Genomic DNA, 20,814 nt, shown 5'->3' on the forward strand with positions numbered 1-20,814 from the left:
GGGCTTTGATTGAAGAATGGACAATCTCTGTCAACTACACAAAAATCAAATCTGGACTTTAAATGTGCGACACAGAATACAACAAAACTATTTTCAGTTACAATAAACATAGTAAATATACAGTATGGTTGATGTTACCATCTATAGCGGTGTGATTAAAACAACATCTGGTTGCCCATCATCTTTGTTGTAGTTTGAAAAAGTCAAGGATTGAGAAGTAAAATGATTCATCTTGGGACCATTTATGAAAATTAAATCCAGCCATTAGTTTTCACCAGTTGTCATCGGTCAGGTAGAAATTTTGGCCTGGTGGTGGCACTAAAAGACTATCGTCTGGAGATCAATAATATTCCTACCGAATTCCATTGCAATCTAACCAATAGGATATCTATTTTGATCCTAGACAAAGTTCTGGATAGACAGACCAACCAACATCAACCTGTGTAGGCCTGCAGCTTGTGAGGCAAAGACATTAAGAGAAAAGCCAACAGCTCTGTGAAGCTGTACTGTATGTTAACATGCTGATGTTCAGCAGATAATGTTTGCCCTGTTCACCATCTTAGTTTGGCATGTTAGCATGCTAGCACAAAACAAAAGCTGTCATTAGATTTGCAGGTATTTGCTCATAAACCAAAGTAGTGAAAAAATTTAAATTATGACCTTAACTTTACGAGGAAAAAAGTTGTAATATAACAAGAATAGAGTCGTAATATTACGAGAAAAAAGTCGGAATGTTACGAGAATAAAGTCATAAGTTTACGGGAAAAAAAGAAAATGACACGTAAAATTACTACTTTATAATATTATGACTTTATCCTCAATGTGGCCCTAATACTCCGTCGTACCGTCGTACCATAGAACTACAACAATGATAAATCAAAATGAAAATGTAAACAAAAAACAGTTATTCATTTCCACTAATTTTTTTTAAAAATCCTGAGGGAGCCACTGGAGAGGAGCTAAAGAGCCACATGTGGCTCCGGAGCCGCAGGTTGCAGACCCCTGATCTAGGACTAATGAATGTCTATCGTACCAAATTTCATTGCAGTCCATCCCACAGTTGTCGAGACGTTTCAATCAGAATGAAAAAAAAATGCCAACTAGCTATGAAAAGTCAGAGGATCACCAAGATCACTATGTTTCATCCTCTGGGAATGACAAATGTCTGGTAATGTGGTATCCGTCCAAACATTGTGGTGATATTTCAGTCTGGACCAAAGTGGCCGACTGACCGACATTGCCGTACTTATAATAGAGTTTTTGAAACATTTTTTTTAAAAAATCTCCAAAGATGGAATGTTGAAATGGTCCTCTAAATTAAAAAGTGAATCTTTTTGTCTGCAGGGTAACCAGGACACACCGGCACCCCCGGACCCATCCATGGCCCAGGCTTACCCGTCGGCCCAGTTTGCCCCCCCTCCCCAGAACGGCATTCCAGCTGAGTTCACAGCTTCACACCCCCATCCACATCCACACTCCCACCCACATCCGCACCAGCACCCGGCAGCACCGCAGGACTACACCGGCGTCCAGGCCTCCGTCAGCGAGCATCCACTCAACATGTACCAGTCCTCGCAGAGCCACAACGAGCAGAGCGGGTCAGACTCCGGCAGTCAGACGGTCACCGGCACAGCCACAGTAAGGCATCATGGGAGAAGCTAGTGTTTAAGTTGGCGGTAGCGAGGTTTCAGAGTGCTGCACTATGTTTTTAGTTATTTTTTATTTTAAAGAATTAAATCCTGTCCTATACACATGTTGTAATTTGTTTATTTAACACATCAAAAAGGGAATGCAAAACTGAGACATTGTGGTTTTAGAAAATTTTTTACTATTTCTTTTTTGTTTTTCTTTTATTGTAGTTTTGCATACCAAGGTAGATTCAAAATTAAACAGGATAATTGACCTGTACACCATCTTTCAAATAAAATAGATATCAAAAGGCCGCCCACTGAACAACAGAGGTTACAAAAACAAAGTCCAAACTTATGCTTCGTCCACACTGGGAACGTCAGGAGCGCGTGGCGGCTGCGTGATTCACGCATCAGGTGTTCACGCCAGCTGCGTTTCTGCTTCTGCTGCTGTCAGCCCTTTCTTTCTACATAGAGTTGTCCTTTCATAATGTCCATTTCATTTCATTATAAATATAATTTATATTTATTATAGACAGAGAAAGGTTAAGAAACGTGGTAATTTGTAAATAATAGTAATAATCCACAATTAAAACCCAGACCTATATTCATTCATGGAGCTCTCCAAGTCACTATATGTTCTACAACAATGTCCGTCACATATTTCAGAATAAAAGCCTTGTGTTGACAAATGAAGGAATTCTGTCCAAAGAAAAAACGCTTGAGGGCTTTTATTTCTAAATGAAAGCAGGAAGTGTTGATTTAAACCCTGTCCTTTATTCATTCATGGAGCTCTGCAAGTCACTGCATGTTCCACAGGACTGTCTGCACATATTTCAGAATAAAAGCCCCGTGTTAACAAATGAAGGAATTCTGTCCACAGAAAAAAACGCTTGAGGGCTTTTATTTTGAAATGAAAGCAGGAAGTGTTGATTTAAAAACAAGTCTTTACTTCTTTTTATCTCCGCAACATATTCTACAGATAGACATTGAAACTGTAGTAATGTTGCTGGTATGATGTTAATACACAGTCAATAGATCACTCTCACTGTCTGTTGTTGCTGTGAACCGTGTGGCTCAAAAATAGGCGAGACCTCGAATCTCTAGAAGAGACGCAGCCGAGATATACAAGACTTTTCCCAGCATGCCTCTGATTCAATGCAGTAGCAACTTGCTATAGCTGAAGGATGCAGAGGTGCAGTTTGACGAGATTTTATAAATCTTTATAAAATAAATTAAATTTTCAAATTTCAATGATGGTAAAAGTTTTAACGCAGCAACAAGTTATGGCACTATCATAATTTTATTATTGTTGACTAAAAATGTTATTCAATTGAAGATGTCAAACCTTATGACATTGTGTATTATAGTTGACACTATTAACACTAGGACGCCAGGCTAAAGAGCATCTGTATCCTTTTGTTGGCGCTGATGGGCCATTAGAGCCCCATCAATCTCCATCTCTATAGCACATTGTGACAACTCAGCCCCTCACAGACATCAGTCAATACGCAGCCCCCCTACATTCAGTTAGAACCTACATAAAACTGATTTACTCTTAGAAAGTGTAAAATGTGTTGTTTTCATGAGATATCTTTTTTTAGAAAAATATTTTCACGCTGCCAACCGGTGCGATGCAGTAATAGTCCATGGCAAAGCAAAAGTACCTTAGAATATGGACCAAAAACTTAGATAAGTGCTATTTTGGTAAATTAGTTGGACAAAAAGTGATTATTTTTGCTTTCATTTCTGATATTTTACACAGGGTGAATACTGTGGGTACGTCCCTTAGTGTGATTATAAGTAAACATGAGTCAATATTGACATGCAAATTAGTTTATATGTCCAATTCATTGTCTCAATGCGGCCATTAGGCAAATGCAAATTATTTTTGTGTGTTTGAGACAGAGAGATATGATGAATACTGTGGGCCTGCATACCTTGTGTGTTATTACAAGTGATGTTAAGTGCATGGGAATGAATATTGGCGTGCAAATTTGTTTCTATGTCCCGTTCATTGTCTCAATGCACTATGGACATTATGCAAATGTGCATCAATTTGGCTGCCGGAGGAGAGTCGGAGGAAAGTACCAATGTTAATCGGTGCTACTCCTGGCGACTAAAGTGGGCTTTTGTCATAAAAAAATACCAACCAAAAAAACATTTATTTCGTTTTCTAAATGTTATTCGATCAATATGACAATGCAGGCATGTGCAGAATAGGTATTTAGGAAAAGTCGGAGGGAAACACATCATACACAATGACGGAATAATTCAAATTTTGGAAACACAACGTTAAATGGCTTGGGCTATGCCGGTCCTGGCGTTAAAGTTTGGTCACAATGAGGTGCTGTTTCGTTATCTGAGGAGTGGCTTCAAGCCACATCAGTCTCCTTTAACCTTTGACCTACCAGGCCTCCTCAGTGAATGGTTTGGAGTCTCATGAGCTTGGAGTGTGGTTGGAGCAGAATTTATTTGAAATAGTGGAGAGGATATGGCAGCATTTAGCGAGCTACTTTTCATTTCAATAATAATATTAAAGCTGCAAGCAGCGATGAACGGGCCCTCCCAATTCGGGGTGCAGGCGGGGATGCCGGTTGTGCGGCCGTGCAGTTCCGTAACCATTGAACACTGCGCGCAAGAGTTAGACATTATTCCCTGCATGGAGTGCGTGGTGCAATTTTTGCACCATTTTCTCCGTCCATTATGTGGCCCGAAAGGGGGGTTTAAGTATGAGTCAATATTGTCATTTAGATGTCCTCGAGTCTGGAGTGCTATGAGGAAGGTAATGTTTGGGGCACATTGGACCAAGTACAGTCGAGTTACAACAACTTGTTGTTTAATAGCGAATCATGTAAATTCCTGTCACGCCAATGCCGTTTTATGAAAGCTCAAACTTTTAATAACTTTTCATCGCAAAGGTCTTCAGATTGTACTGACCAAATTTGAAGTTGATTGTGTTAAATCTGTCGGAGGAGTTCGTTAAAGTACAGAGTTTGGAAATGACCAAAAATACACAAAAAATTCATACAAAAATTAAAAATGGCCGACTTCCTGTTGGGTTTAGAGCATGGCCCCAAGAGATTTTTAATGCTTGTGCCAAGTTTCATTCATTTGCAAGCATCTCTAGCCCTTCAAAAATAACTTCCTGTTTCATGGCGAATTATGCGTCACCACGGCATTCAATGAAACCTCAAAAGCTTTGCCATCTTAACATCACGCTGACCAAATTTGAGGTGGATCTGCTAAACCTACTAAGAGTAGTATGCCAAAATATAGCGACTGCAACTTCCTGTTGCCAGTAGGTGGCGTTATGAGTATTATTTCAAATTGGCCTGTAGATGTCTTCAGGCCTGGACTCCCATCAAATGTGTGTAATGTGGAAAAGATCTGACAATCTGGTTACAACACTTTATTTTTTCATGGTGAGTCATTGAAATTGCCGTTCAATGACGACTCACAATCTTCGCAAGGAAGCATCAACAAGTTCTTAAGGCTTTTCTGACCAATTTTGAGATGGATCTGATTAATCTGGGGGGGGGGGGGGTTCATAAAAGTAGACTACCTGTAACTTCCTGTTGCCAGTAGTTGGCGCTGACCATGAAACAAAATTTGCATACGTAAATCCTCATGCCAAGACTTTTATCACGCATGAGAAATTTGAAGCAGATTGGTTAATGTATGCTGAAGTTACAACAACTTCCCTGGTTTTTGGAGAAAGGCACCACAGCGACATATTTCCATAACTTTTCATTCTTTTAATAACATTTCATCGCAAAGGTCTTAAGATTGTACTGACCAAATTTGAAGTAAATCGGGTTAAATCTCTAGGAGTAGTTCATTAAAGTACAGAGCCTGGAAATGGCAATCACCATCAAATTACACAGTTAATTCAAAATGGCTGTCTTCTTGTTGGGTTTAGGATATACCTCCAAGAAGCTTTTTTGTACGCCTGAACATGATAAATATGCCTACCAAATTTCATACATTCACATGAAATTTAAAGGAGGGGGTTTTGACTTTGAAAACTGTTACGGGGGCGTTATCGAACGAATATTGCCACCCCCGAGCACGAGACCCATATCAGATATCTATGGAAAATCACTTCTCCAGCTCTCCTTTTCATCTTTCAAAAGGTTCATAAGCTGCATATGCAGGTTTTGTGTAAGTGCTGGGTGCTGAGAGTGCTGTGTGATGATTTTTTTTTGCCACAACCCCCCCAAGCTATTCTACCAGAGGAAAGAGTGAGAGAAAGGAAGCATGTTGGCAGCAACAAGACGGCATAGCCTACTGTACATCTGGAAGTCTCATCGCTTCTCCCACTTCGTCGGTCTATCTGCTGCATTCCTCCCTCTGACTGCTTGATTCCTCTCTTCTGTTCCTCATCTTTTCAGCCACATCTACTCTGTGTGTCTCTCTGTGTCTGGGACTTTCTCGTATCTCAGTCCTGCATGTTTCAGCTGTTTATCCCAACAGTGAATCCCCAAATTACCATGAAAGCAAAAATAACATGAGATATTGAAATCTTATGTACAACATATATATTTGGCATCTACATGGGACACTTTTCAATTTATTATATGCTTACACCACATTAAAGGACAGTCATCACAATAAGGAGAAAGGGCTAAAGAGCAAGGGTAAGCATAAGGCCGAACAACAAGACGAACATATCTATTTGCAATTTTTCCTATGAAATAAACTCCGGACCTGTACGGTATTAAATTTAATTAGTGGTATATACTTTAAATGACTTAATAGTTTTCAAATATTATCATGGCATTAAAAATTGGCCTTATATCAATGTCTTAATATCTGACTGACAACTCCTTTTAATATACAAGTAGATGACAGCTCTTCACTTGCTGCTGGAGTTAGCGTTAGCTCCACAGACTGCATTAGCTTGACAGACTGAAACCCCAAATACCCAATCCAAAAAAAAGGTCCTGAGTCTGAGCTTGTTAAGGTGATGATCTTAAAATGATGATATGATGTGCTTAAAGGTAACTGGAAGACTCTGACAAATTAGATTTTCTAACTAAAATCTCTCTAGACGTACTGTCGAGTTCTTACAGTGCGCCCACAGCAATGAGCTTGACGAGTGGGAGTTAGTGGTGCATCCCAAAAATTTTTGCCCTGGGTTTTGCCGTCACGTTTTAGTGTCCCCCTGGAAACTGTCCGTTGTCACATATATAGCGCTACTTGCAGAGCATTTCTGTATTTGGTTGTGTTGTCTGTATGTGCGGCGATGTGTTGTCAAATTGGTGAAGATGTTTTCTCAATTTGCTTGTGTTTTGTATGTAATTTATTATACCAGGATAAACCCCTTGAGATGCATCTCGTTTTCAAGGGGGACCCAACAAACGCTCACTCACTCAAAAACAAATGGAGAACAGAACAGTACAAGACACAATGTTATATAACACAAAAGTGACCAAGCGATATTTATAGTCATATGTTAGTCATACGATAATCATAGACATATGACTAAATATCTAAGGGAAAAATAAGTAAATAAATAATAATACTTAAATAATAATAATAAAATTGAAAGGCAAAAAGGAATGAAAAGAGTTCAACCTTATGCTAAGTAGACACAGTCAAACGAACAATGATCAATCTTTAAATAGAGAGGGGGACAGTGATGGCATTACTGAAAGCATTGGCTGTCTGTTTTAAGATGAAAAAACAAAACATTTTCAAATAAGTAAAATGATGACAGAGAAGAAATATTTAAAGGTGACTTGCCTGAAACATAAATCCAACTTCTTTGGATACAAAGGGGACCATAAAGAGGATCTGATCAGAGCATCTTAGTGAATAATTTGATGTGTAAAGAACAACAAATTGCTTTAGGCAATAGGGATAGCTAAAGTTAATACATTTAAAAATAAATTGATACCAGTGAAATTGACGTCTTATATCTAGAGGGAGTCACCCAAGTCTGTCTAACATTGTGCAATGGTGTGTAAAAAAAGAACAACCTAGTGTAAAGTCAAACAGGCTTTCTGGGAAACAGAGTCAGCGTAGTCCATTATTGGTAGTACAAGTTGTGAAACAAGTCTCTTTTCTAACATTAAATGTAAAACAATGTCTGGAACGATACAGAACACCAAAACTTACTTTTTTCATGACATGATCAATATGTGGTTTCTGAAGTGATCTGCCGTCATTACAAGTTAGAACCAACGAGTTGGATTTGGAGTTGAGGATCTGTCTCACACCAACAAGTTCTGAATTGTTTTGTTTTGTTTTATTGAGCAGTAATTTGTTAGCTGACAACCACGTTTGTGGACTATTAAAATCAGATTGCAGGGCCTCTTGAATGTGTGCTATTGAAGCTTTTGATGAATATATAATAGTATCATCTGCATATAGTTGTGCGCAACAATCAAGAAAATAAGTGGTCCTTAGGTAGAGTCTTGCGGCACACTAGCATAAAGATACAGACATGCTAAAAGTGTAATTTTACAGTTTGGCCAACTCACAGAATCATCAAGTACAGCAGAATAAATTTCTCATTTGAGTCAGCTCTTTCAGCTTGTTAAGACACTGATAATAACTTGAATTACGACGATGTAAAATCATAGATCTTGTAATTTAAATATCGCACTCTTACAATGATTCTTTCAGCCATAACTTAACAACATGCTAATGTACATCCACTTTATTTTACTTTACTTGATTTCATGATTTAATTTACTTCATCACTGAAAAGTACACAAAGCAAAATAATACTGGATACAAAAATTCCAACAATTGTGTGAGTGTAATTAGCTGGCAGGGCGATGATTTCATATTTTCTTTTTAGTGGAATCATATTGTAATATTATGATCATATTATGCTATCATTTTACAAATTTCTGTTGGCAGCTTTTTCTTTACAATCCATTTACATATTTAACTTATTCTATTATTTATGCTAGAATTATACTGATTCATCTGCAACAAATTCAGATTTGTTGCATCTGGGACTCCATAAGTGTAACAGTTTCTAAAAAGCATTTCGAAATCTCCATAGTGGATCAGGGAGTGGCAGGGGGCGGCTGTGGCTCAGAGGTATAGAGCGAGTAGATCCAATTGATCCCCGGCTCCTCGGTCCACACGTCCAATTGTCCTTGAGCAAGATACTTAACCCCAGATTGCTCCCGCTGGGCCATCGGTGTGTGAATGAGTATTTAGATTAGATCCTGATGGGCAGGTTGGCACCTCGTAAGGGTGAATGCTGACATGTAGTGTAAAGCGCTTTGAGCGGTCGAAGTCTAGAAAGGCTATATGAATGCAAGTTCACTTACCATTTACCATAGGGTGCTGTAGGTATGTATGGATGTGGTGGTTGATTTTGAACGAGACTCACTGGCTTCAAAAATGTTGCACACCAAGCTCATTTTGTCGTCAAAGTAATGAAAGAAATAGAATACCACCATGCATGCCGCCTTACAAATGTCTAGAAAAAGTGAACCTAATATCGGAAGAAGCTTATGACAAATTGTAAAAAACCTGTAAATGGATGGACTTATTTGCATAATGTTTTGTGGCTATAGGTGGAAATGGGCATCTCTCTGCCTCTCTCGCTCTCTCTCTCAGTAGTGTGAGTGTGTAAGCATCCAGGAAGAATGACCTCATCAGGTCGGAGTGTTTATAGAGCAACGTTAACGTCCTCTCCCTTCACGGCGAGCCCCACATGTGTGCAGTGAAAGAGAGGGGGGGGTAGGAGAGAAAGAAACTGCATTTTTATAAAATCGCAATCAATTATTTATATTTATATTTTTTTATTTATATATTTCCATCAAGACATTCTGTTTTGCCAATTTTTGGAAACAGAAGTGAAGTGTGTGTGTGTGTGTGTGTGTGTGGGGGGGGGGGGGTTATGAGAAACTTGTCTTATTCTTTGTTGACGACTGAAATTCTCCATAGCAAAATGCACGTCTGCCCTTCCTGCTGTTAGGATACATCTGCATAATTCCACTTATAAGAGAATCCAATGGCTGATTGTCATTGGATGCGATTGCTAATCTGCTGAACACATTCATGCTCCCCAAACGATGAGCCCTTTCCATTTTGGAGTCAAAAATGTTCACTTCTCACACAAGATCCATCATGATTTAATGATTAACATGATCTCACGGATCGACGTGCACAAATTGCTCCCCAGGTTGTCTGCGAGAGGACCTCGAGGAGGAATAATGTTCAGCTCAGTTTGATCCGGGGGGCAGATAGTACTCCCATGTCTGTTTTTCCCTCATCTAGGGAGCTATAGCATGATACCGCTGTGTATTTTGTGGCTGCATGCACGGCCAAGTCAGAGATGACGCGTTCACGGACCTCATCCCGGGCTCGGTCATTTCAGTTTTCTTCCTTCCCGGTCTCCACAAGAGAGATGGGAGGAATGGAACACAGTGACGTGACATCCATCATCACGAGCGTACCGGTGGTGCGTTTAAAGGCCCCAGTGCCGTCTCAGCCCTTTCCGTGTCGGCCCCTCTTGGGCCAGTCCTCCGTTTATTGGAAGCCTTGCAGCAAAGCGGCCATTTAGCCTTTCAAAAACAACATTTTGTTCCATATGCTGTGGTACTTTTGGATCGCCGTGGACTATTACTGCATTGCGTGGCAGCATGAAAATAGTTTTTCTAAAAATATATATCGTGAAAATAGCACGTTACACTGTTGAGAGTATACCAGTTTTATGTAGGTTGTAACTGTTAGATAATCTATCTGGCTGTGTATGGTGTGTGGGGGCTGTGTATTGACTGATGTCATTGCTGCGCTATGGAAACACAGCCTGAGTCGTCACAATGTGCTAAAGAGATGGAGACTAATGAGGCCTTAATGGCCCATCAGCACAAACAAACTCATACAGACGCTCTTTGGCCTGGGATTTGGAGAAAAAAGTACCCCTAAAGAGCCTGGGGTCCTGGTGTTAAGGTGTGAATAAACATCTTTAGCGCCACTAGTGGTGAGGCTGTAGTGATGGGATTGTCCTTTGGTCAGTCACCACTTTTGTCCAGACTGAAATGTTAAATGATTTGCCATGTTTTGTACAGACATTCATGGTCATCAGAAGATAAATCCTTATGATTTTGGCGGTGCTCTGACTTTTTTTCTAGCACCTCTAACGGTTCAAAATTTCAATTTGTTCAATACTTATGACCAAATACTTTGACCAAATAACTGTTAAATTAATGACATTTCCACCAGCCACAGCTGTGCCTTTTGTTCAGTATGAATTAGCAAAATTTTAGCAGGGAAATGCGAAAGTAAATTGGTGACCATTGTAAACATGGCCTGGTGAACATCACGCTTAGTTTGGCCTCACAGCTGCCAGCGCTGTTGCAGGCTCCTCTCACAATTTAATGGTCAGATTGCCATGAAATGTGTTGGAAACATTCATGTTCCTAATGGGATGAATCGTTTTGATTTTCATGATTTTATGAACCTCAGGGCTGTAGCTGTTTTGGGAGGTATTACTTGTAGCAAATGTATTAATTAATAATTAATAATATCAAAATATGTAATGATACATAATATCTAAAAAAATATCTAAAAAATATAAATATCAAACCCATGAATTGTTGTAAAGGGTTGAGGAAAGTGATGGCTCTCAGCTTCAGCTATCATACACAATTAGTTCAAGTAGCAGAATTTAACATTACATTCAGTTTAGCACGCCACCCAATTTTGGAAAAAAGGGGAAACTTCCAAAATGTATATTAATCACTTGAGTCTCACAATCTCAGAGTCTATCTCTGAGTTATTGTCATAGTGTACAGTGATTTAATTTGTTTCATACACACAAATACAAATCATTAAGTTCTTTATAAATTAAATGTTTATTTAACTAACTACATAACTAAACTACTAAACCTAAAATATATGATAGAACAAAATTTATAAAATGAATAGAAATGAATGAAGGACAAATCAGTGAATAAAGGCTGAATAGATGAATACAGTGAATACAACAATGAACCGTTTATGAATGGAAACGGTTTATGTTTATCAATTAAATTTAGTTCAAAATATGAATGCACCGTTCAGCAGTTGAGAGTTTCAGAAACACCAGGGAAGATTGTGAAGCAATTTCATATTATGTCTAAATTAAAGGGAGATTTAGGTCTAAAGCTTAGAGGTTAACACATTTCAACAATTTCAACATTTCAACACAACAACATTTCTTAATTAGTCTAGAATCCAGCCTCTAACATCAACTTCTTGAACTAATATTACTTTATTAACTAACATTACCTATTAACTGACATCAAATTTATTTAGGCCCAGTAACATCAAATTCATTCACATCGAAAATGTAGGATTTTCACCTGATGGCACCATAAAGGATCTTTCCAAATTATGAAATTATGAAATTATTATAAAAAAAAAATAAAAGAATACTTCGATCAAACGGCTTCGATCTACAGCCTTTGGTCAGTGTAAATTTGTTTTGGTTTAATTGGTTATTGTTTCACCAACAACTTATGATTATGTATTTATTAGCTTAAGTATTTGAACTATATGAATTGAAAATGACTGAAATAGATAAACTGAACTAAAGTAGACCAGTATCACAGATGTGGATTTTTATCCCTTCAAAAGAATGCAGGAAAAGATCAGCAGGAAGAAAGGACTGTTCCGTTTCTTTAACAACAGGTTCTACAGATAAAAAACACATTTTGTTTTTAACAGGCTTTCTTTTCACTTCATTTTTATTCCAGGTTATAATTCATCGTCTCTTCTCTGAGAACCTGATGTTAAGAAATCATCTCTTGTTTGATTTCTCCCATATGTCTGAAACCACGCTATATTCAGCCTGGCCTCCGCCTCACATATCAAATTCTGATGCCAAAAGGGATGAGATGAGATGCTTTGTCTCGGCGTTGTGTTTGTATTGTTTCACCGCGAGTGTAGGCGGACGTTCGCCACCGCCGACGAGGAGCTCTGCTCACAGATGGCAATCGCTGCTGTGTGTGTGTACACTCCTTTCCATATGTGCCGGTATATACCTAGGCGTTGCATGGAAGACTTGCAGTCTGCTGGCCTTATGCTGCTTCTTTTTAAGCTCACACACCCACACAATTACACACACACACACACGAACATACATACGCAGTCTGTATTTCTAGCTGGCTTGAAGCCTAGGACTGTTTGTGAGCAAAAGAAAGAGAGAGGAGGACTGTGAACCGTTGACTTTCATGTAGGATCAGGGTTTTAGTATGTTACACGTGGGTATGGCAGCAGTCTCCATGTTCAGTACATTTATTATTCAACCTAAGAACCATGGAAACATGATCACTAGAACCACCCCCACCCCCCTCAACCTCCAAATAATGCCACATTTACGTCATACACTTTGTATAATCAACACCTTTTTGCCAGCGAGGTGTCGCTTCATTGAAATTGTTTTTTTTATTTTTTTAGGCCAGTTTTGGATGCTTTTTATTGGATTGCATTATCTAATATATTATCCTCCCCTGTCTCTATATGGATGTATTAATTTATGAACAATACTTGTTCATAAATAGATTAGCTCTGAAGCCAGCAAAGAGACACACCAACAGCTTTTGTAACGCACTCAGTGTAACAGAGACTGTGAAGTCCTCTCCTGTGTTTAACAGCCATTGATCTCACTCACACTGAGAGCTAAAGGACAAACACAGACTGCTGCTGCTACTCTGTATATGTGTGCACGAGCATCTATTGTGTCTCTGTGTTTGCATATTTAACTCTTTCCACTTTTCGTCTCGTGCACCATTTATAACTTTTTTCTAAAGCATTAGCTCTAAGGATCCGTGACCTGAGGTCTGAAACTGTGTCCTCACAATAATACGAGTTATTAATGTAAGAACTAATCTGACATTAAAGAGCAACTCAACAGCTAATTTTTTTTGCTTGAATATGCTCTCACATATTGACATAATGCATTCAAATCCAGAGTGTGCATTCAAATCTCCCCTTCTTTTCAAATTACAACTCAGAATGAGAGTTAACGTATGTGAGTACGCTCCATTAATGAGATAGTATGTAATACTTGGATTTTTGTTGTCTGTGGCAGTCAGGAAGAATTAAATAGAACTCTGTCTGTGCACCACATTTGCCCATATCGGACTAAACGTAACAATGTATTGTTCTTCAGTGGGGGTGTACAAGGCAATGTCACAGATTTTCCACAGATTATTTGGGATCTAGCTTTCAAAGATGGTTCCGTAACGCTTCATGTTGGGTTCTAGAACCCTCTGAAAGTTTTTATAAAGTTGTACCTTCATAAAAGGTTCTACCAGGAACCAAAAAGGGTTCTCCTATGGGGACAAGCCAAAGAACCCTATATGATTCTAGTTAGCATCTTTTATTCCTAGGCCTACATGAACAATTAAAAGGCGGGAAACCACTGAGAAACCTGTCAGAGGGTCCTAGAACCCAACATAGAGGGTTATGGAACCATCTTTGAAAGGTTCCACCCAGAATCCCGTTTGAGAGGTTCTACGGAGGACCCTTCTATGGTGTGTTTCTACCCAGAAACCCTCTCTGGAGGTTCTTTCCAGAACCTTTCCACCTTCTAAGTGTGCTAACAAGAACCTGCCCAGGGGGCTCTACTGAGAATCATTTATATTCCAAGGCTTCCATCTAGAACCCACTCAGGGTTCTTCATCAGGCTCCTAATGGGCCAGGGCTGATCACAATAACAGTTTTTAGGTAGTGTGGCTGGGAGGATCTTTTAACACCCATGTTTTCAACAATCCTTGAAGAACTGTTTCTTCCAAAAAAGTTTCCTTTGACTACAAAGGGTTCTTAATGTAACCCTTAGTCTTACAAAGAACAATTGAAAAACCTTAAAAAAAAAAGGGTTCTTCAGAAGCAAATGGTTCTGGATAGAACCTCAGTCCTTCAGGAAGAACCCTTTTGCAACCCTTATTTCTTTGAGACACTTGCATGGTTACAACACCACACTTGTGGTGTAAGTGTCTTTTTAAAATGAATTTTCAAAAAACGTATTGACCTCATGCAGCCTGCCCATTCTTTCATTTGTTTTAATTCCAGTTTTGTCTCCTAACTTCCGGATGCTATTTGCTGGCTAAAGTAACTACAGGTAAAAAAGTTGCGGTCCTGATCAGTTCGCACACCCTACAAAACATCTAGGCTAGGCTGGATCGGATCCCAGCTGACATTGGGTGAAGGCGGGGTACACCCTGGACAGGTTGCCAGACTATCACAGGGCTGACACACATAGAGAAAGACAACCAATCACACTCAACAAGTCAACAATGAACCTAACCCACATGTCTTCGGACTGTGGGAGGAAACCTGAGAACCCAGAGAAAACCCACGCTAACATGGGGAGAACATGCAAACTCCTGAAGTTCCATATGTATTTTAAATAATGACAGATTTACATAAATTATACATATTATTTTGTTGTCAAACAGACTTTATAGTTTTATGTTACAGAATATCAATGATCTTGTAAAATTGCATTAATAGACGCTGGAAATGCCATTATACATCTTTCATTTGTTTCAGTGATCTGTTATTCTGTGTTTTCCAGCAGACAGATGATGCCGCCCAGACGGACAGTCAGCCACCATCACAGAGTGTACCTGAAAGCACAGACAGCAAGGCCCAACCCAAGAGACTTCATGTCTCCAACATCCCTTTCAGGTTTAGAGACCCAGACCTCAGGCAAATGTTCGGCGTAAGTACAACAATATCTGACGTACATTAGATTTCTGAAATTTGAGACACCCCAGGTCGCTGTTTTACAAGATATTCTGATTAACAAAAACTAGAAGTAAAAATCCTTACATTTTCTGTTGAGTTGATTGAGTTGAGTTGAGAAAGAAAAAATTAATCACTGAGCGTTTCCTCTTTTGTTTGTCTTTACAGCAATTTGGCAAAATCTTAGACGTGGAAATCATCTTCAACGAGCGCGGCTCTAAGGTATATGGTGGTTTTTTTCTAAGCGTGTCTTTAAATTTGTTTTATTTTTTTTATTTTTGTAGTAACTGTTTCAGACTTGTCTATTCCAGAAGAATTGATCAGCACACATGTTTTAAATTAAGGGAACACAGTTGGTTCTGCTTCTTTGTGTTTGATGGAACATTGCCCTATAGCCTATAGAGCATTCTTGCTGATATCACCAGCTCAGTTAGGCTCAGGTCATTACATTTCAACATAACTGTACAGCTGTTATAATCACTGTAGTGTATGGTGTCAGTAAAACCAAAGTTAATAACGTACACCACACTTCATCTAGAAGGCCAGCTACTGCAACAACCTACCGGCTTTGCCCTGCTTCAACCCTGTCTCCTACAAAATTGCGTTCTCATAAACTGCATTCTCAATTACATATCAAGGGAAATATATTTCCTCCCAGATTACAGTCACAGTTTTAAACAGTTTTAAACACGGGTTATTAACGTTGTAAATTGAAACAAAACATAATAAGAAAACGCAACAACAATACCTAGGTTTAGGCAACAAAACTACTGGGTTCGGCGTAGTAAAAAAACATCATGGACTATGTAAGAAAGTCCTGTGTTTGTTTGACACCACTCCCGCCCTCCCGTAATTGGACTTTCTCGCTTGTTATACTCGTTATTATACTAGGTAACTTTCAATGACATTATTAATCCACGTAACGTAATGTAATGGAGAATGCAGTTTAGTTGTATGGGCATTTACTTCTCTGAAAACAACGGAGCAAGGGTTTGAGGCATTCTCGTAGGCATACTTTTGATAAATAGACTAATCTAAATGGTTAATTTAATCACCTAAAATATCTAAATTGAATTTAGGGACATAATAACATTTGCAAAAAATTACAACATTTGTGTATTTTTATAATCTCCACCATGTACGGTAACCAGGATACTTATCCACCCAAAGTTTACACAAGTTATGTCTCAAAGCTTGATCGAAAAACAAGAACATTTTACGGCATCTGGACCATAAATGGCTAAATGCAGATTTTGAACACTGTCCAAACCAGAGTCATGGCTGATCAGTACTGGTATATTAAAACGCCCTCCTTAGAACAATATCTTTCTTGTATACTGAGCCAGACTATTGTCTATCAAAGATGAAGTTCCTTTTGAAGTCCTTAAGCTCCTTTGAGGTTTTTAGAAAAAAAAAGATAATTTCCTGTTTTTGTGTTGTTCATTTTGGCTGATGTGCATAAAAGGATATAGTCTTTTTTTTCTTATTGCTAATGTAATGCCATAAAGAAGTTAATTTTCTCTTCATTCTTTTGGTAGATTTAATTTACTCTTTTATGACTTCATCAGAGGAATGCATTCACCATACCGCCTTGCAATATCTGAATATGGCAGTAAACGATTTACGTCTAACTGCATTCTATGCAATTGTCATAAACCCCTGCTATAAAAGCAGGCATTTATTATTGAGGCACGTTATTAACCCTCGAGACCTGACTTTACTGGGACAGTGTAGGTAACGAATGGGATAAAAGTGTGAGGAGCTTCAATTCCAATAATGAACAGCGAATACAATGTCTTACAGTATTACATTATTGCAGTTGTTTCATTGTTCACATTAAAAACCTTACTGACTTTAGTTAATTGATGTTCTGTATGAATTCAGATGACCATTCACTAAACCCTTCCCCCCAAACAGTGATTTTCCAATCATTGCTTAGCAACTGTAACAAGGGGCAACGGACCTGTCAAGCTTTTCTGAATATGACAAAGCGTATGTGTACATGGGGCTCTAGAGAGGGCGATACTAAGCATCCAAAGAGTTTGGAGGGTTGTATCTTTTATTCACCTTTCAAAACTAGAAAACTAAAGAGTAAAACAGAAGGAATGGAATAAATAGGGTCTTTGTCTGTCCTATTATAAACCACTAACATTATCATGTCTGGCTAATTAGCTTACTGTCTGCAGTATGCAATGCAACGTTAGTCTTACTTGCCAAGGAGCACATAATTAGCTACCTATATTATTTAGTGTGGTTTCAGGTCATGTGAATAAAACCCCAGTACAGGACCGGAACATCCACTGCATTGTAACATGGTCCTGGAGTCTGCCATATCAGAGTACAGACTAACTTTAGGAGCTCTGTCCTGCTGCTGAAAATGAAACTGCCTGGGAAATGCAGCTTTAGCCTCAGTCTTAGCATCCTTAACTTAGCATCCAATCATGTATGTGGCCCTTAAAGAACAATTAGCAGGGTTCCAATTTCAAAAGGAGTCTGTCAAAGACTCAGAGTTTTCAACCAACTCTCAAAGTAAATTTTTTTGGCCAACAAAATCAGTGTTCACAGACTAAGAATGAAAAACATGATTTTGTTTACCTCTGCCTGAAATCAGCCTAAGCAGACACCCGGTGCAGTATAAACAGAACTGTGCATGCAACCATGTAGTCCATTTTGGAGGGTATATTGCCCTTAGAGGTCCCATATCATGCTAATTTTCAGGTTCATAGTTGTATTTTGTGTTTCTAATAGAACATGTTTACATGCTGTAATGTTAAAAAAAACATATACTTTTCCTCATACTGTCTGCCTGAATATACCTGTATTCACCCTCTGTCTGAAACGCTCAGTTTTAGTGCATTTCAATGGAATTGCAATGGAATTGCGTTGCTAGGCAACAGTCTGGGTCCATGTTTACTTCCTGTCAGCTGATGTTATTTACATACACCGCAACAGGAAATAAACTGGGACACATTTAGAATGTTTACGTTTAAAACTGTGTAATGGTATAAATATTGTATGTTTGTGACATCACAAATGGACAGAAATCCTAGCGGCTTGTTTCAAACAAGCGTATATTGAGTGTTTTGATAGTTTAACAGTATTTTTAAAGCGCTTAAACCTGCTTTATAATATAAAAGACCTGGAAATCTCACTTTTTACAATATGGGACCTTTAAATTGCAACTGAATATGTGCCATGCTAGAAAGGAAAGCTTGACAGGCATAGTAACAGTACCTAAGGGGGCAAGGCTTTGCGAAGGGTCAGTTTCCTCTCATCAAATAATTAGCTTCTTTTTTTTTTTTCCCAGACTTGTGTTATATCATAGGATATTGGTTAATATGGGATACTGAAGTAGAAAATTGTGTTATTTACTGTGCTCCTATTGACACAAGCAGTTTTTCCACTGTAATGTTGAGTATAAATTTGTAAAAAATAATGTGCATGTTGTTCTTGCCTCTTTCCGTCCTGCATGCAGGGTTTTGGGTTCGTAACGTTCGAGCATAGCGTGGACGCCGACAGGGCCAGAGAGAAATTACACGGCACCGTGGTAGAAGGCCGTAAAATAGAGGTGCATGTTCTCAAATACTTCTTCCTTCTCCCTGTCCTCCTTTTTCCTCTTTGTGTGTGTTGGTGTGCGTTTGTGTGTGTGTGTGTTTGACAATCTTCCGCCACATCCCACTTTGCCATCTTTCTCATGACATCAAACTGTCAAGTAATCCAAGCCTCATCATTTCCCTTTCCTTGTGCAGTTCCATTAACCCAAACTCAAATAAATGTTGACATGTTTACTAGTACACATTATTGTATGTGAAAGACTTTGCTTATTTTATTTTTTGTTTGTTTACTTTTGGTTTTGTTCCTTTTTCCTGTTTTCTTGATTTTGTACTGTCAAGGCAATTGGCCTTACCCAAGGTTTAGAAATGACACACTTCCCAGCATTATAAATAGGCATATTTGTGTTTAAGAAGGTGCAAAGATTGCTTTGGAGCTTGGCCATAAATGTTCCAAAGCAAATATGTTCTTATATACAGTATGTTAAATGAAGGAAGAAGCTTTCCCCCCTGAAAAGTACTCAAATCTTGCTTATCCATAGACAGAGGAAGTACTTGGGAATTTGAGAGACACCTGGAGAGCGAAATGCAGGGTTCACAACTAACCTGATTCAGTAGCATGACAATACTTAAATGCTATTTCAATGTCTTGTGTCCACTCAAGAGAAACAAGAGCTAGACACCGCTAGCCTTGAAGCATAACTCTGTCCATTTATCACATCACAGTTGCAGTCTTCCATTGCCAATCATTCATACCAGGCAATGTGTACACCTGTTGTACCTAGAGATATAAAATCATTCATCTCTATGGTTTTACCAAAGGCTATACTACCCTGGCACCACAGCAAGTCTCCTCCAGCCATCAGTCCACTTTCAGTCGCTTATCTGGTGGCCCAGATGCCACATCCTCCAGCTTCCTTTTGGGGGATGCAGATGGGATTTGTATCCCTCCGGTGTGTTCTGGGTCTTCCTTAGGGTCTCCTCCCTATAGCCCTCCCTACACAGGAAGGAAGGAAGGTCAGGAGGAATCCTAATCAGAACCCCGGAACCACCTCAACTAGCTCCTTTTGATGCAACGGTGAAACCGTTCTACTCTGAAATCCCTGTCGTAAAATAGAGGTACATGTTCTCAGGTGAGCAAAGGGTGAGCCCATGCCACCCTCCAAAGGAAACACATTCGTTTGTAGATTGAGTGGTAAATGGAGAGCATTTCCTTCACGCTAAGCTTCCTTTTCACCGCGACGGTCTGGTACAGCGTCTGCATTTTGCAGATGCAGCATCAATCCTAAAAGTTTATTTTTTTATCTCGTTCCATTTGACATTTACTTGTTAACAAGAGCGTGCGATATTTGAAATCCCTCACTTGAGGTAGTGACTCAATCCAATTTATTGCCATCCAACCTCAGATCAAAAAATCACAATAGTCTAACATGCTGCAAGAGCCTGGATGGTAGCTCATCTGGAATCCTTTAATACCTCTTTCACACCAATGACCAGGGTCAGATCAGGGTTATTTGACCCATGTTCAACCCTTCCTTTTGTCAATTCAAACCAAATCAGTCAACACGGGTTAATCCCTGGTCATGACAATTCAGATACGACCTCTGACACAACCCGGGAATAATGCATACCAATTAGCGTCTGGAAGACGATACAGTGGGGATGTTAGTGGCATCATTAATGTGTGCAAAAACACAAAATATCAAAGAATGATGCATGTTTTGGGGATAATATGGTGTAAATATAGTACATACATCATTTTTATCTCTGTAAAATGTTAAACTATGTTATATGTTATGTGGAGCTGTGATGTATGCAAAAACATATAGACATATACAGATTTACAGTATCTATCAATCATGAACATAGATAGAGGGAACTGTCTATCTACAGTACCCATTTATCATATATCAGACTACATTGTAGTA

General features: G+C 38.9%; 1 protein-coding gene across 17 annotated transcripts in view; it reads left to right on the forward strand.

Annotated features, from left to right (window-relative positions):
• rbfox1 (RNA binding fox-1 homolog 1) overlaps positions 1-20,814 on the forward strand; it is a 352,975-nt gene that overhangs the window by 274,771 nt on the left and 57,390 nt on the right. For 16 of the 17 annotated variants that reach the window (XR_012596879.1, XR_012596878.1, XM_074657310.1 and 13 more), the window contains 4 exons: positions 1,345-1,638; positions 15,166-15,312; positions 15,504-15,557; positions 18,811-18,903. Coding sequence is in view for 15 of the 17 variants with exons in the window: in XM_074657310.1 (XP_074513411.1) it covers positions 1,345-1,638; positions 15,166-15,312; positions 15,504-15,557; positions 18,811-18,903 (588 nt within the window). In the remaining 2 variants the exon portion in view is untranslated. The remainder of the gene's footprint in view (positions 1-1,344; positions 1,639-15,165; positions 15,313-15,503; positions 15,558-18,810; positions 18,904-20,814) is intronic. The other variant, XM_074657306.1, reaches the window with a different exon arrangement.

The sequence above is a fragment of the Sebastes fasciatus genome, chromosome 13 (assembly GCF_043250625.1).
Source record: "Sebastes fasciatus isolate fSebFas1 chromosome 13, fSebFas1.pri, whole genome shotgun sequence".
Taxonomy (NCBI): domain Eukaryota; kingdom Metazoa; phylum Chordata; class Actinopteri; order Perciformes; family Sebastidae; genus Sebastes; species Sebastes fasciatus.